This window comes from Blastocystis hominis (assembly GCF_000151665.1).
Source record: "Blastocystis hominis, Singapore isolate B (sub-type 7) whole genome shotgun sequence assembly, scaffold_1".
Classification (NCBI taxonomy): domain Eukaryota; class Bigyra; order Opalinata; family Blastocystidae; genus Blastocystis; species Blastocystis hominis.
Window position 1 is genome coordinate 790,393 of NW_013171816.1, and position 12,641 is coordinate 803,033.

General features: G+C 45.5%; 10 protein-coding genes; 5 read left to right on the forward strand and 5 right to left on the reverse strand.

Annotated features, from left to right (window-relative positions):
• Positions 1 to 264: 264 nt before the first annotated feature.
• On the forward strand, positions 265 to 1,760 carry GSBLH_T00006149001 (uncharacterized protein; the record flags this gene model as incomplete). Its single annotated transcript, XM_013039169.1, has 7 exons — positions 265 to 300; positions 352 to 474; positions 551 to 1,030; positions 1,064 to 1,185; positions 1,248 to 1,403; positions 1,456 to 1,618; positions 1,650 to 1,760. The coding sequence occupies 7 exons, from the start codon at positions 265 to 267 to the stop codon at positions 1,758 to 1,760; spliced, it is 1,191 nt and encodes a 396-aa protein (XP_012894623.1).
• A 135-nt stretch (positions 1,761 to 1,895) lies between these two features.
• GSBLH_T00006150001 (uncharacterized protein) lies at positions 1,896 to 2,295 on the forward strand (the record flags this gene model as incomplete). The annotated part of the gene is made up of 4 exons (XM_013039170.1): positions 1,896 to 1,941; positions 1,974 to 2,062; positions 2,097 to 2,132; positions 2,164 to 2,295. 4 exons carry the CDS (start codon positions 1,896 to 1,898, stop codon positions 2,293 to 2,295), a joined length of 303 nt encoding a protein of 100 aa, XP_012894624.1.
• Positions 2,296 to 2,413: 118 nt separating this feature from the next.
• GSBLH_T00000883001 (uncharacterized protein) lies at positions 2,414 to 3,105 on the forward strand. XM_013039171.1 has 3 exons: positions 2,414 to 2,825; positions 2,860 to 2,949; positions 2,983 to 3,105. The coding sequence occupies exons 1-3, from the start codon at positions 2,767 to 2,769 to the stop codon at positions 3,077 to 3,079; spliced, it is 246 nt and encodes an 81-aa protein (XP_012894625.1). The 5' UTR covers positions 2,414 to 2,766; the 3' UTR covers positions 3,080 to 3,105.
• Positions 3,106 to 3,392: 287 nt separating this feature from the next.
• Positions 3,393 to 3,701, forward strand: GSBLH_T00000884001 (uncharacterized protein; the record flags this gene model as incomplete). Its single annotated transcript, XM_013039172.1, has 2 exons — positions 3,393 to 3,456; positions 3,493 to 3,701. The coding sequence occupies 2 exons, from the start codon at positions 3,393 to 3,395 to the stop codon at positions 3,699 to 3,701; spliced, it is 273 nt and encodes a 90-aa protein (XP_012894626.1).
• A 1,059-nt stretch (positions 3,702 to 4,760) lies between these two features.
• GSBLH_T00000885001 (uncharacterized protein) lies at positions 4,761 to 5,659 on the reverse strand (the record flags this gene model as incomplete). XM_013039173.1 has 4 exons in its annotated part: positions 4,761 to 5,114; positions 5,146 to 5,203; positions 5,234 to 5,520; positions 5,552 to 5,659. The coding sequence occupies 4 exons, from the start codon at positions 5,657 to 5,659 to the stop codon at positions 4,914 to 4,916; spliced, it is 654 nt and encodes a 217-aa protein (XP_012894627.1). The 3' UTR covers positions 4,761 to 4,913.
• Positions 5,660 to 5,752: 93 nt separating this feature from the next.
• On the reverse strand, positions 5,753 to 7,151 carry GSBLH_T00000886001 (Diaminopimelate decarboxylase; the record flags this gene model as incomplete). Its single annotated transcript, XM_013039174.1, has 4 exons — positions 5,753 to 6,676; positions 6,707 to 6,796; positions 6,826 to 6,864; positions 6,894 to 7,151. 4 exons carry the CDS (start codon positions 7,149 to 7,151, stop codon positions 5,753 to 5,755), a joined length of 1,311 nt encoding a protein of 436 aa, XP_012894628.1.
• A 320-nt stretch (positions 7,152 to 7,471) lies between these two features.
• Positions 7,472 to 8,464, reverse strand: GSBLH_T00000887001 (uncharacterized protein; the record flags this gene model as incomplete). Its single annotated transcript, XM_013039175.1, has 3 exons — positions 7,472 to 8,091; positions 8,122 to 8,268; positions 8,299 to 8,464. The coding sequence occupies 3 exons, from the start codon at positions 8,462 to 8,464 to the stop codon at positions 7,472 to 7,474; spliced, it is 933 nt and encodes a 310-aa protein (XP_012894629.1).
• Positions 8,465 to 8,588: 124 nt separating this feature from the next.
• On the reverse strand, positions 8,589 to 9,031 carry GSBLH_T00000888001 (uncharacterized protein; the record flags this gene model as incomplete). XM_013039176.1 has 2 exons in its annotated part: positions 8,589 to 8,713; positions 8,744 to 9,031. The coding sequence occupies 2 exons, from the start codon at positions 9,029 to 9,031 to the stop codon at positions 8,606 to 8,608; spliced, it is 396 nt and encodes a 131-aa protein (XP_012894630.1). The 3' UTR covers positions 8,589 to 8,605.
• Positions 9,032 to 9,562: 531 nt separating this feature from the next.
• GSBLH_T00000889001 (uncharacterized protein) lies at positions 9,563 to 10,084 on the forward strand (the record flags this gene model as incomplete). XM_013039177.1 has 1 exon in its annotated part: positions 9,563 to 10,084. The coding sequence occupies one exon, from the start codon at positions 9,563 to 9,565 to the stop codon at positions 10,034 to 10,036; it is 474 nt and encodes a 157-aa protein (XP_012894631.1). The 3' UTR covers positions 10,037 to 10,084.
• A 1,885-nt stretch (positions 10,085 to 11,969) lies between these two features.
• GSBLH_T00000890001 (uncharacterized protein) lies at positions 11,970 to 12,517 on the reverse strand. XM_013039178.1 has 2 exons: positions 12,292 to 12,517; positions 11,970 to 12,258 (listed from the first exon to the last, which is right to left on the reverse strand). Exons 1-2 carry the CDS (start codon positions 12,367 to 12,369, stop codon positions 11,992 to 11,994), a joined length of 345 nt encoding a protein of 114 aa, XP_012894632.1. The 5' UTR covers positions 12,370 to 12,517; the 3' UTR covers positions 11,970 to 11,991.
• Between the last annotated feature and the right edge of the window lie 124 nt (positions 12,518 to 12,641).

Genomic DNA, 12,641 nt, shown 5'->3' on the forward strand with positions numbered 1-12,641 from the left:
AATCAAAGGAGGTTAGCAACAGAAATAATCTCTGAGTTTCTATCCTTAGTTGTGGAGCAATAAGAATTCCTACTCGATCCCTCTAGGTTAAGAGTTCTGTAAGCTTGAAAGTGCCTTTTTTGAGCCTCTTTTTGTTATCATTTGGTTGTCCTGTCTATGCCCTAACTGTTTGTAGTGCATATAGGAAGAATCTGCGTAGTATATCAAAATGAATAGCGAAGCGTCTAACGCAAATAAAGAAAATGAAATCGCTAAGGAGCAGACATGTCCAAGGGAATGCCTCAGTCCGCAGACTCAACAGTGTGTGGACCTTTTGATGGTGGGAAGAGGAATGCTGGTTATAATGAATAGGGCATGAAAAACAGTGTGCCTAGGACCGGCAAAAAATCAAAAAGCTTTCTTCCGGCGCTTAGCGAGAATGTAGAAGAAAAGCAAGATGTATGGCCACCTGTAATAACGAGTCCTCTGAAACTAGTAGTCCCGCTAACTAACTCCACGTCCTTTACTTTTGTAGCATTTCTGTTTGTTCATGATCTAGGGTGACGCGCAGTGCAGTTCTCACCTCTGCAGCTCCTCCGCCGAAGTACTCAGCGCAGCCAACACAAACTCCCTCTACTCTCACTCCTCTCGCTCGAGTTCGTCCTCCATCAAGCGCGGCGACAGCAGCGACGCTTTCAACCCTCCCAGCAAGCTCTCCCGCTCCGATCCCTCCGAACCCACCTCCTTCTCTTTCCTCCTCTCCGCCGCCAGCTCGCGCGACGCCCTCGAGAGCGCCTTCCCGCGGGAAAAGTCCGCCAAATCGACGCGCGCGACGCAGCCGAGCATTCCCGGGCTGGTGACGTGCAACTGCAAGAAAAGCCGGTGTCTGAAGCTGTACTGCGAGTGTTTCAAGAGCCAGGAATACTGTTCCAGCGAGTGTAACTGCCTGAATTGTTACAATAACCGCAAACACGAGTCGGAAAGAGAGGAAGCCGTGCAGAGGATGAAGGCGCGGAATCCGCATTGTTTTGAGAATCACGTGGATGAAAAGGTGGAAACGTGGAAACGGAGAAGTGATGTGTAGAAGGGAGTGAATAAGAGTGGATGTCGATGTCGGAGAACGCATTGCGATAAGAAGTATTGTGAGTGCTTTAGTCATGGGGTACCGTGTGGGGATCAGTGCCAGTGCAAGGATTGTAAGAATGAGTATGGATGTTACAAGTTTTAATACTATTATATTACCTTTTGCATTCTGTGTTTGTTGCAAGAGAACAGTGGAATAACGGGATGGAAAGCATGGTAGGCGATGGAGAGGAGACAAATGGACGACAACAGGAAACTCCGAAGGTGATCCTTGTGTTAAGACGGATTCTGGAAGCTGCGGATCCGCTGTCTACAACAAAGAATTCAATTATTCAAACGCTGTGTGATGAGTGTGGAGAGGAGTTTCACTTGTTTTTCCTTTATTATTCGTAGAATTGATGATTACGCAGAAGAAATCTTGAAGGAAATCGATGTTTTTGTTCATGAAAAGCAACAAAGGGAAAGCAAGGAAGAAGACCCTTCATTAAATTTGTCATATATTGTGTCAAAGGAATTAGAGGCGATCACAGGAAAACAAGAGTGTTCTGGGAAAGAGGTCTTTTTCAGCGTTTTGATATCATTTTTAGATTTTAAAATGTGTGTGGAAATATATTCAGGAACACCAGCTCATCGATCCCTCAAACCCGGAAGTGATTCTTCCAGATCCTACTCTGCTTGAAGTAATTCATAAGAAATAGAATTCCTAAGCTCTAGGTCGTGCAATCAGAAACCTTGTCCATTTTTGATGTGACGATATCCTATTATCATATGTTGATAATATTATTATTATTATTACCACTATTGAATGTCCTTAACACCAAGACTGCATTAACATGCATATTTCTCTCCCTGACACATCGCAAGAACAATCTCACACACGTACCCACATATTTGTGACCACGAACCGTTAGAAAAGCGGAAGAATCCGTTTATGAAGCCACTTCGACTCTCCGAGGAACTCGCTGCATTTGTTGGACAATCCGAAATGCCTCGTCCTCAAGTACATTTCAGAGATAGAGCTGCTTAGAGCGTAGTTAGTGAAAGTGTTCTGGAGCTATTTCAAAGAGAAAGTACGTGCAAGTCGTTTAACTAATTGAGTAGAATCTGCAAGATCCTCAAAACAAGCAAATGATTCTCTGTGATGAACCTCTTCGCGCCTTGTTCGGGGAAGAGAGGATCCGAGCTTTTGCGCTCATGAAATATCTGAACAAGCATATAATACCGACGGATTGAAAATTGTTTGAGAAAAATCGATTTTTGAACAGACCCCCTGGGTCGATTTTGTTCTGGGAACTTGGCAAGAGTCAATTGGGAGGGCCACGCATTCTCAACCTCTTGCCATTTATCACCGACTTCTTGGTTATTGAGTGAATAAATGGCTGCTATTCAGGAACAGGTACGTAGCTGGTCAGCAAGAATTGTTTTGTTTGGCAGGACGATGTGTGTTGTGTGAGTGCTCGATATGGACGAATTCTAATTGCGCCGTAGAATCAAGCTGCTTTCCAGAAGCAAGACAAGTTCTCTTACCGCAAGGTCCATCTGTTGGGCAAGAAGGCCAACCAGCGCTGGTACGCCAACATTGGTTTGGGAATCAAGACGCCCGCCACTGCCATCAACGGAAAGTACGTCGATAAGAAGTGCCCGTTCACCTCTGATGTGACTATTCGTGGAGCCATTCTGAAGGGACTCGTTATTTCTACCAAGATGGAGCGCACCATTATTGTCCGCCGTGACTACCTGCGTTACGTCAAGAAGTACAGACGGTATGGATCTCGAGCTTGGGTTGATTTTATATAGTTACGAAAAGAGACATCGTAACATCCCTGCTCACTGCTCTCCCTGTTTCGATGTGAAGGAAGGAGACATCGTGACCATTGGTCAGTGCAGGTAAGGATCCTTTGTTTCGGAATAACAGTGTAGACCTCTGTCCAAGACCGTGAGATTCAACGTGATCGACCACGAGTCTCAGAAGTCGAAGGGTCTCTCCAACATCCGTAAACAGTTCCGTATGTTCTAAAGAGACGTTTGTTGAGTCGGTGGTTTTAACTGTTTGTTAAACATTTTTTGATTATGAGCGAACTGACCGTGGATTGGAAGTGGAGAGGGAAATATCTAAAAATGGGAATCAAGAAATATCGGATCCCAGGTGAAGAAAGCATTCGTGTTTGATGTTAGAGATCCGAATAATGACTAGCTCTATGAAGTTGTGGAGAGAGTAAATAAGAGCGAGAAGGATATTTTGGCGCTGGACAGTGAGGTTTGCTGAACTTCTGTTTTCTTTAGGCGTGAACATCCTGCCAATATGCTGCTACCCGGACAGTGAGGAAAAAATGATTCTCGTAGAAAAGATATATCGCGCTCCTGTTGATTGCTATTGTATCGAATTTCCTGGAGGTAGCCTCTTTTATTTTGCTTATCTAAATGGAATAGGACTACTTGAGGAGAATGAATCTCCTGAAGTTTGTGCCCTGCGGGAGCTGAAGGAAGAAACGGGCTATGTCGGGAAAATTGTTCCAAATGTACACTATTCCTTCCTTCCCGTTTGCTGCGGAACGGGTTCGGAATCAACTTGCTTGGTTCCCGTTACTGTAGCTGCAAAATACTTTTCTCACATCTCAGATCGATTTAAGTATTCCTAGAGAAAACCAGAACTTAGATGCGGACGAAGTGATTTCCACTGTTCAGATTCCGTTGAAGGAGTTTCCGGAAAGGATCAAGGGTATGTAGAAACGTCCTGTCCTCACTCCTAGAGCTGTCGGATCAAGGGTTTGGCATCGAACTTCAAGTGTACTATTTCGCAATGACGCTAAAGCTGAAAAAGTGGCTGATGAAGTAAAAATCTAGTCACTCCGTTCTGCATTGTTTTTGTTTTTTTGAACACATGAACTTGATCGATCCTCTGCTGCAAAGGCAATATCCGAACAATGCTCTTTTGATGATTGTATCATCGATTGGTGTGGTAATCCCTCGAAACGAGAATAAAGGACCTAGTTGTTCTCTTCGATTCAAATTGTATTTGTTCATATGGATCAACTGTTATTTGTCGGACTTACGAACCTCGTCGTGAATTTGGAGACTTTCTTTGCTGCGTACAATTTCTCGTACAAGGGAATGCGGTTTGTATGATTTCAGAGTCGAATTAACGTCTAGTTATTCTTTTTGCATCTGCTTCTGTTAGTGGCAAAGTACGATAGGATTTGAAGTCTTACGGATAGTGTCGTTATCGGACTCTTTTTAATATTTGTGCAAGAGACACATTGCAGTGTAGCAACCAACCACTTCGAGTGCCGGGCCGTTTCTACGATCTACGGATTCAGTATCTTAATCGGAGGTTGCATTCTTTCTGTACTTTCCAATTGAATGTATTACGTAGGGATTAACACTGGTGTTAACCTATTACTTCTGTCGGCTGTTTCCTACGGAGAAGGGCGGGATTCCATTCGTGAACCCGCACCCATTCACCGAAGCGGACACGTTGAAGCGCGTGGAGGAGTACGACAACATGAAGAAGCCGACCGATTTGTCCCTCTCTCTGAACCCTTCGTTCTCATCCTCCTTCGTTCTATAACCCTGTACTCTACATCCGGAAGAACGTAGTGCTACGCTACGCTACGCTATGCTATGCTGCTTAGCCACACTCAGCCCCACTATGTTGCGAATGCATGCACATGTTTGTTCTCAAACAGGCGAAAACAATACAAACTAGGAGCGAATGGAAAAGAGGAGGTCGATAAACGCGTCATAGGTCAGTTCGATCTTATTTTGCTTCTGCGTATCTAATGCATTAAACCGAATCTGTCCTAGCTGAAGCTCCGTTACAAGCTATCTAAGAATCCTTCTCCATGACTACTTTAATAAACTGATCGAGCTGAATCGACCCCGAACGATCGATATCCGAGGCGAAAAAGACTGTTTGAAAGGTTCCTGGGGAAAGTTGGATTCTGTGAATCAAGGCAGGAGAGAAACACGCACCCAATCTGAACAAGAGCTTCTTGTAGTTCTTGAAAGTCAATTGCGCCACTCTTGTCACTATCGAAAAAATCGAAAGCATTCTATGGATGACTCGAAGAGGCGAGGAGCGACCTTCCATTTCCAAACTTCGTCTAATAAAGACTTAAATTCTTCAAAACCGAGCTGACCACTACTGTGAAAAACAAAATCTGAAAGGTACTTTCTCTCTCTGTCATGTTTGGCGAGGAGTATATTCACAGTTTGAAGAGAAAAAGAAATGCCTCCAGAAGATAAGGCAGCTTGCAATTCCTGACAATCTAGGAAACCACTATAAATTTGAATTTTGAATAGCGCAACATACTTTTTGTTTATGTCTACTGACTGGAAAAGGCTATAGGCATTGTTGGAAATACTCGATTGGCTGGCTTGGGAAGGCGCTGGGTCTATAAGGCTAAAACTTTGAAGAAACGTTTTACTCAGTGCAGCAGTGCGTGTACACACAGGACACTAGAATATTACGCAAGGGTTACGATCGTACTTGAAAGTTTCTCACATATGACGGAATCTCTAGGAGTGCATGGCAGGATGGACAATTAACATGAATATTCCCAGAAGTGTTCATTCTTAATGTAGAATGGTTTCTCATGCAAATCCGTTTAGTGGTCCTTTGATTCTTGATTATCAAGTATTACTAAACACCCTTATTTCTTAAAACAAAGAATATTAAAGAAACCATTTATTATGCATCCCAAAAACCAGATACTTCGGATACATTTCTTTTTCTCTTGATGCAGCAAACATCCACTTCCCCGTTATCCGCCTTAACAGAATACATGAAGGCCGGAGGTGCCGAAATGCAGTTATAAATCGAGTACATGGAGATGGAATAGGCCGCAGTGTGGTGGTACACGACAAAATCGCCCTGCTCAAATGCGGGCAGCGGAACCTCTTTCGCGATCAAATCTCCGCTGAAGCACAGAGGACCCGCTATGCTCGCTGTGCGCACATTATCTCGTTTCTTTCCTCCATCTCGATCGTACACAGAAATCGGATGAGACCATGTGGACGGCATATACACTTCTCGCACGAACATATTTCCGCCGGCGTGCGTAATTCCGACAAGTACGCCTCCGGCAATCTTGGTGTATTCCACTCTCGAAACGAACCATCCCGACGTGGCAACGACCCACCGTCCGTTCTCCGTGATCACAGTGAATTCGCCCGAGAACAATCGAGGCACCTTGGCTCGTAATTGCTCTGCGTAGTGGAGAGGCATGTGGTTGCTGCAATCGCTCTTGTAGTCGACGGGGAGGCCGCCGCCGATGTCCAAAACCGTGATCTGCTTCCGGTGGAGATCCCGATTTAATCGGTCGGCCAGGTCAAGAATGAACTTGACGCCGTTCACCATAGAGCTGAGGTCAATTCCTTGTGATCCCACATGGCTGTGAAGGCCGTTCACTTCGGGCCATTTCGCAAAGAGTCCTAAAAGCTCATTGTAATCTGTGTCTTTGATCGGAACACCGAATTTGGAAGTCGGCGCAGCGGTGGAAGTGGCCTCAATGGCTCCAACTCCGTACTGCGAGTTGATACGGACACCGATCGAGCCGCGAAGCACCTTGCCTTCCGACTCGAGGGAGCGGTAGAGATTGTACCCCATTTCCATCTAGAATGGAAGGACAAAGCAACGAACCACCTCCTGCAGATTATCGAAGTTGATGTGGATTCCATGCTCAAAGCAAAACTGCAGGTCATGCTTCCTCTTCAGTGGAAAATCGTAGACAATCTGAATATCACACACAATGTGTGGTTTACCTCACTTGCCGGAATACCCGATTCCAAAGCGATGGATAACTAGGGTAAATTTATACGGCATGTGGTACCTCCTCAAACGATGCGCACTCCACTCCAAATCCATGCTCGCCGATAAAGCGGATCAATTTTTTGATCGGGTTGGCTTTGATGGCGTATCGGTGCTTGAAAAAAGGTTCGGGAAACGCTTCTTTGATTTCGTTCATGTTTTCGAGCAACACACCACTATCGATGAACAAACCACACGGGTGCTCCTCGGAAATAATTCCTTTCGATAGGAGATGCTTCAGGACCTTCTCTGTTTGGCAACGGCAACCAAATTCGCTCATTCACAAAAGATAAATAAGAGTTTCTTTAGAAAACAAGAGAAAAAACTTCATAACAAGTTCCAAGATGGAGGCTTTTCACGAAATCATCCATTTCCTTGTGCCCTCTATCATCGCAAAAGAGAAGTAAAACTACTTTCGGACGTCTTCTGCTATTCGTGGTAAAATGTACGAAGAGAAATATCGTTCGCACTATATCTCGATTCTCAAAAAAGGATTCTACATTTTCGTCTTGTGAATTGTTCATTAGTAGTAGTGTGTCATACTTCTTGTTTGGATTGGGATTTTTCCTCTTTCTCCCGCACTCTACCACCTTCGCGAGCTCAGCCTTGTTGAGAAAAATATTCTTGTCGGCTCGGAAGGAAACGGAGTGCAACGCCAAAGGTGTGCTGGGAGCGAGAGGCACTTGAATGGCTGGCATCGTAAACGCTAGAGTATAGATGTAGAGAAACCAAATTCATGCAGGCGTTGAGATAAGGAAAGCTCCAAGAGCCACACGATACAGCGACAGCTCCGCCAATCATTTTTCGAATCTGATGATAGAGAAAACTATTTCCGTTGAGTAGAACATGCAGGTAGCGTTCGTTTCCTATCGTTAGAGGAGTTGCTGCAATGTGATTGCTGAAGTGGCACAAATGAAAGTAACAACTACATGGTTCGCAGGTAGAATTGACGGAGATTCTTATTTCGATGACTACAAAATAATCACAAGAACACGAAAGAAGAGAGTACTGAATGGAACCTGAATAGTTCTTCATTGAATGTGTGCCTAAAAATACTGAGAGTGCTTTCTGAAATTTTGCTGTGTCTATGTGAACGCCCAGTTCTATAATTCGGCTTGGAGCATAGTGACTACTCTGATACTGATCAAGGGGAAGATAGTAAGAATATGTGCGTGTGTGCGTGTTGAGATGTGGGTTAAATGACTTACTTACTCGCGTGTCTTCGGGAAAGAGACATTGAAAACAAGTACAGCTAAACACTCGAATGTCTTCAGGGAGCAGTTGATTTAGCTGCTCGACTGCGAGCTGGTTTTGCATGGAGGAGTCAAATTCGTCGTCATAGTCCATCAGTTTTCCAGATACAACGATACTCCTCGCACTTACACCCTTATCCGTCCCTCTATAAAATCATAAGTTGTGCATCTCACTTGAGCAGCGTTCCCAATCAAACTTCGACGACTTGATTACATTCCACGGTTCAATTTTATCGAGCATGAAAAGACAATCGACAAGTTTATCCTCGACCGATTGCCTCGTATCGTTGACCTGCATCCCAGAATAACTATTTCGATAAAGGAACCATATCTCTCGCATACTTCATTCCATAAAACCCTAGCACAATCGCTATTTTGTGTTTCCTCCGAACTCTGGCAACGGCTGTCGAGAAGCTCGCTCGCATCACCTTCTTAGCAATTGTGAGCATACCAACAAACAGACAAACCGAAAAAGAATACACTAAATAGATATAGAAACACGCTTCGTCACGAAGGAATCCTCGTTCGTTTCGTTGCTCATTCGAAGTCTTCGATCGAACCGTTTGATAGGCGGACAGAATGATGTACACTAAATTGTACATCGCTAGGCAATACATACGCATAATTCGACCTTGCCGGGAGTTTTAAGAATATGCGGAGGTGCGCTTGAACGCTTTACAATTTCTTCTTGCAAGTAATCGCGCATTCGCTCGTAAATCGAGTTGATGATTTCCTTCCGCGAAGGGAGAGACTCCGGCTTTGAAACAGCAGATTTGTCAAAAGAGCCACGACGACTCGTAGCAGGACTGTTTTCTAGCGAATCTAATACGTTCGTTCGACTATGCGGATCAAAAAGTTCTTTCGATGGAGATAATATTGAGGTGCCAGAGTCTCCATTGAGAGACATAGATATAAGCTTCAGTTGCTCGTGCTACATTACAGCAAGATATCAAAGATACAAATCGGGAAATGGGAATCGTTTCCTGCGACTGGGACAGAAACGAATTTTGCGAAAATGTGAGAGGTGTGAAGCAGTTGTCGTAATCACACTCGTTCAGTACGCGCGTTATTTTTGTAGAGCTATCCAATTCCTAAATATAATATTCAAAATTCAAAGGAAACAAAGGGCTTTTTGGTTGACAAGGGAGTTTTTAGACCTTGTGGAGTGCTCTAGTACGTTACGTAGAGGACTGAAAGATATACTTCAACCTCTTCGTCCTTCTCTTCCTTTTCGCCTTTCTTCTCAGGAACCACTATACAGCTCATTGTTAAAGTATCTTATTCTATAGCCCTTGTCTTTCTCTATCAAATCACAGAATCGATTTGCTTAACGGTGCAGGATTATCGATTCTTTGCCCCAACAAAAGGGCGAGAAACAAGTCGCCGATATTTCTCCAAAATCGCGGATCCACATTTACGCGTTAAAAAGTGGTTTGGGATGAATCGGCTCGTTTCACTACCTCTTAGGTCAGTGTCTGCGGTGGCCTCGCAGACGATGACACTGAGAGTCGCTTCGTTTGCTACTGCAAAGGAGAAAGACGACGGGGCGAAAGCCAAATCAAAGAAGGGATCAAAATCGGAAACAGCAAATTTGGACCGACAAGTTAAGTCGCTCGTAAAGCACTATTACAAAATGCGGACATACGAACCTCCCAAACTGTCTGAAGAAAAGCAGAAGGAGTATATGGAGGCTGCAAAAGAGTACTCTCGACAAATGACTCGCCTGCATCACTATTACGAGCAGCGCCTAAACGATAAAATCTTTTTACGCGATCTCGCGATCTCTGCGCTGCCTACAGAAGCGTTGCGAGAGCAGGCGAAGAAGACAGATCCCGAACAAATTCCAGGCAAGTACTTTTATCCTGCAAGGAAGGCTAGATTTGAAGATTTATCGAAGGAATTGGCATGGTAATTTGTTTGTTGAACATCGCGGAGAGAAAAGGATAGAATATGTATGGTTTGGGTGTTTGTTCGGACCAATGCTAATTGTGTTGTTGTGGAGTGGATAGAACACATTACCAGGAAATAGGACTTTTGGGTGGGTTTAAGCGTATTTATGGTATTCCAAAATACTGAGTGATTATGTAAAAAAACAAAGCAAAACAGATTTGCTTTCTTTTCGTCTCTCTTTGTTGCATTCGATTGAACGTGTTTTTGGAACAAAGAAAATGGAAAAGTGGGCAAGTTGGGTGTGTGTTACCTTTTTTTACTTGTTCTTTCTATACATATCTTACTCTGACATCGGAAATGCTTGTTGCAGTGCTAAATCAGCCAAAGTGACAAGGTGGAGGAAAATAGAGTTTGGAAGCTGGAGACCTATGAAGAATGTGAGTACGGAGTATTGTAATTCATATGATAGATGGTAACAAAGCCATTGCCAGCAGAACGTAAAGTGAATGCGTTTTTATCAGCGTTTGCTCCAACAAGAAATAGTAAATTGCTGTACAGAACATTTTGACTTCGTAGATCGCAATGAAACGATTTCTACAGAAACACTCCCGCAACAGTCGGTCCTCGTCATCCCATCCGCCGAGCAAAACACTTCCATTCATTCAGAACCCTCTACACCCGCACCGCGTGCAACTGTTCCCCCCTCGTCATCCCAAGCCCCCACATCCGGCACGATCACGTCATCCCAAGTCCCCACAACTGCTCCCTCCTCGCCCAAAAAGAAGCGTGTGAATCCTCTGTTCGTAGGTCCGGTGGAAGAAGACTTCCCCGTGACGGACCCGTATTTCGACCACCACGGCAACCTCAGCTCGTTTCTCTCCGCCTACACCCTCTACCACAACAACCTCACCGCGTCGCACAGCAAGCGCGTCGTCGTGTATCTCCCCATGAAAGAAACGGGGCTGGGCAACAGTCTCCTCGCGCTCTCCGCTTCCTACATCTACGCCGTCCTCACCAAGCGAGCCTTCCAGCTCAACTACCGCCAATTCACCAAGCATTTCCGGTTCGATTTCCGCGAGGTCAACTCCACCTACACCTGTACTCCCGCGGTTTTCGCTCCATTCTAGTCTCCCGCCGGCCGACGACCGGGTTCCAGAGCTGGAATCGCCACTACGAAGTGATGCAGCCCACGGACAAATCGATGCGTGCGCTGTCGCCTCGCATTTTTCATCGCACGCCAGGCCTGATCGTGACCGGGTTTCTCTCCTATCTGAAGCTTATCATCCGGCACGATCACTTCATTCCCAAGCTCGCACGCATGGGTTTCATCGATCCCAAGCACGTGAATGGCTCCATCCCCACCGCGTTCGATTCGTTGTCGCGGGAATACGACGCGTATTATGAGCAGCTCGCGATGGAGGCCTCGCGGACGTTCTGGAGAGAAGTGATGCGGCCGCAGGCGTGGGTGGAAGCGCGCGTGAACGAGGTGCTGGACCCGATTCGACAGTACTTTTTGTTTGGAATGCATATCCGAATGGGGAACGCGGCGGGGGCCTTCAAGGACTCGCACACCTTTCTCATGCTCAACGAGATCTGGAGATATCCGAACGCCATCGAGCGGGTCATTCGAGAGCGAAATATGGATATAAAAAACACGCGATGGGTTTTGTGTACCGATTCCGATAAGGCGGAGGAGGAGCTTCGGAACAAGTACGGAGAGCTCATTGTCACCTCGCAGGATTTCCGGCGAGGCCATAGCAAGACGGGGGCGAAAGATGACGACGGCTTTTCGAGGGCGGTGATTGATATGGTGCTTCTGTCAAAGTGTGACTTCCTGGTTCTGACGAGACACAGCACGTATAGTGCGATCGCAGGACAACTCATCAAGAACCCCGATGAAACCATCTTTATGTCTAGTAGAGGATACTGAGACTCTGTTTTCAAACAAACACAACAGCACCAGATGAAGAGCGCCGTTTACCAGTCATCGTCGTCATCACCGAAGAGACCACCTCCACTCATGTCGATGTCCTCTTCCTCCTCTTCCTCTTCCTCCTTCGCCTCCTCCTCCTTCTTCTCCTCAGAAGCGGCAGGGGCAGCAGCGGCAGGGGCAGCGGCACCAACACCAGGAGCAGCCAACATGTCCATAACGTCCTTATCGGCCATGTTGGATCCGAACACGGTAGACCAGTAGGGAGCAATGGTAAGACCAGCAGCCTTCACGACCTTGTCGAGGTTCTCCTTCTAGTCCATCAGGTACGCATTCCAATGTCCTACGGTAACCTCCACCTTGGCATCAGCACACAGCAGCACGGCAAGAGAAATAGCGAACTCTTCCTTCTCAACAGCAGACATATCTTCAAAAGGGGCCATAGTTGATCACCTACAACGATGTTAGCACAAACCACGAAAAAGTCATCGAGGCTCCTCCAGAAGCCTCCAGCGGGTTCTACTCATCACGATGCCTACTCAGTCAATTTAAGCACGAAGGCAGACAGAAGTGTATGAACAAAGGAATGGAGAATATAGTGGTCTTCATTATCAACGAATCACTGTACATGCGACTTTCAAAACAAATACTAGGGAGAGGTGCATACTCTCCCTTTTAAGAATTCAAATTTCCACAC

Coding starts and splice junctions, on each gene's coding strand:
- GSBLH_T00000890001 (XM_013039178.1), bottom strand. CDS start 12,369: ATGTCTGCTGTTGAGAAGGAAGAGTTCGCTATTTCTCTTGCCGTGCTG. Junction 12,259..12,291: donor ATGCCAAGGTGGAGGTTACC/GTAGGACATTGG, acceptor CTGATGGACTAG/AAGGAGAACCTCGACAAGGT.
- GSBLH_T00000883001 (XM_013039171.1), top strand. CDS start 2,767: ATGGAGCGCACCATTATTGTCCGCCGTGACTACCTGCGTTACGTCAAG. Junction 2,826..2,859: donor TACGTCAAGAAGTACAGACG/GTATGGATCTCG, acceptor GATTTTATATAG/TTACGAAAAGAGACATCGTA. Junction 2,950..2,982: donor GTGACCATTGGTCAGTGCAG/GTAAGGATCCTT, acceptor ATAACAGTGTAG/ACCTCTGTCCAAGACCGTGA.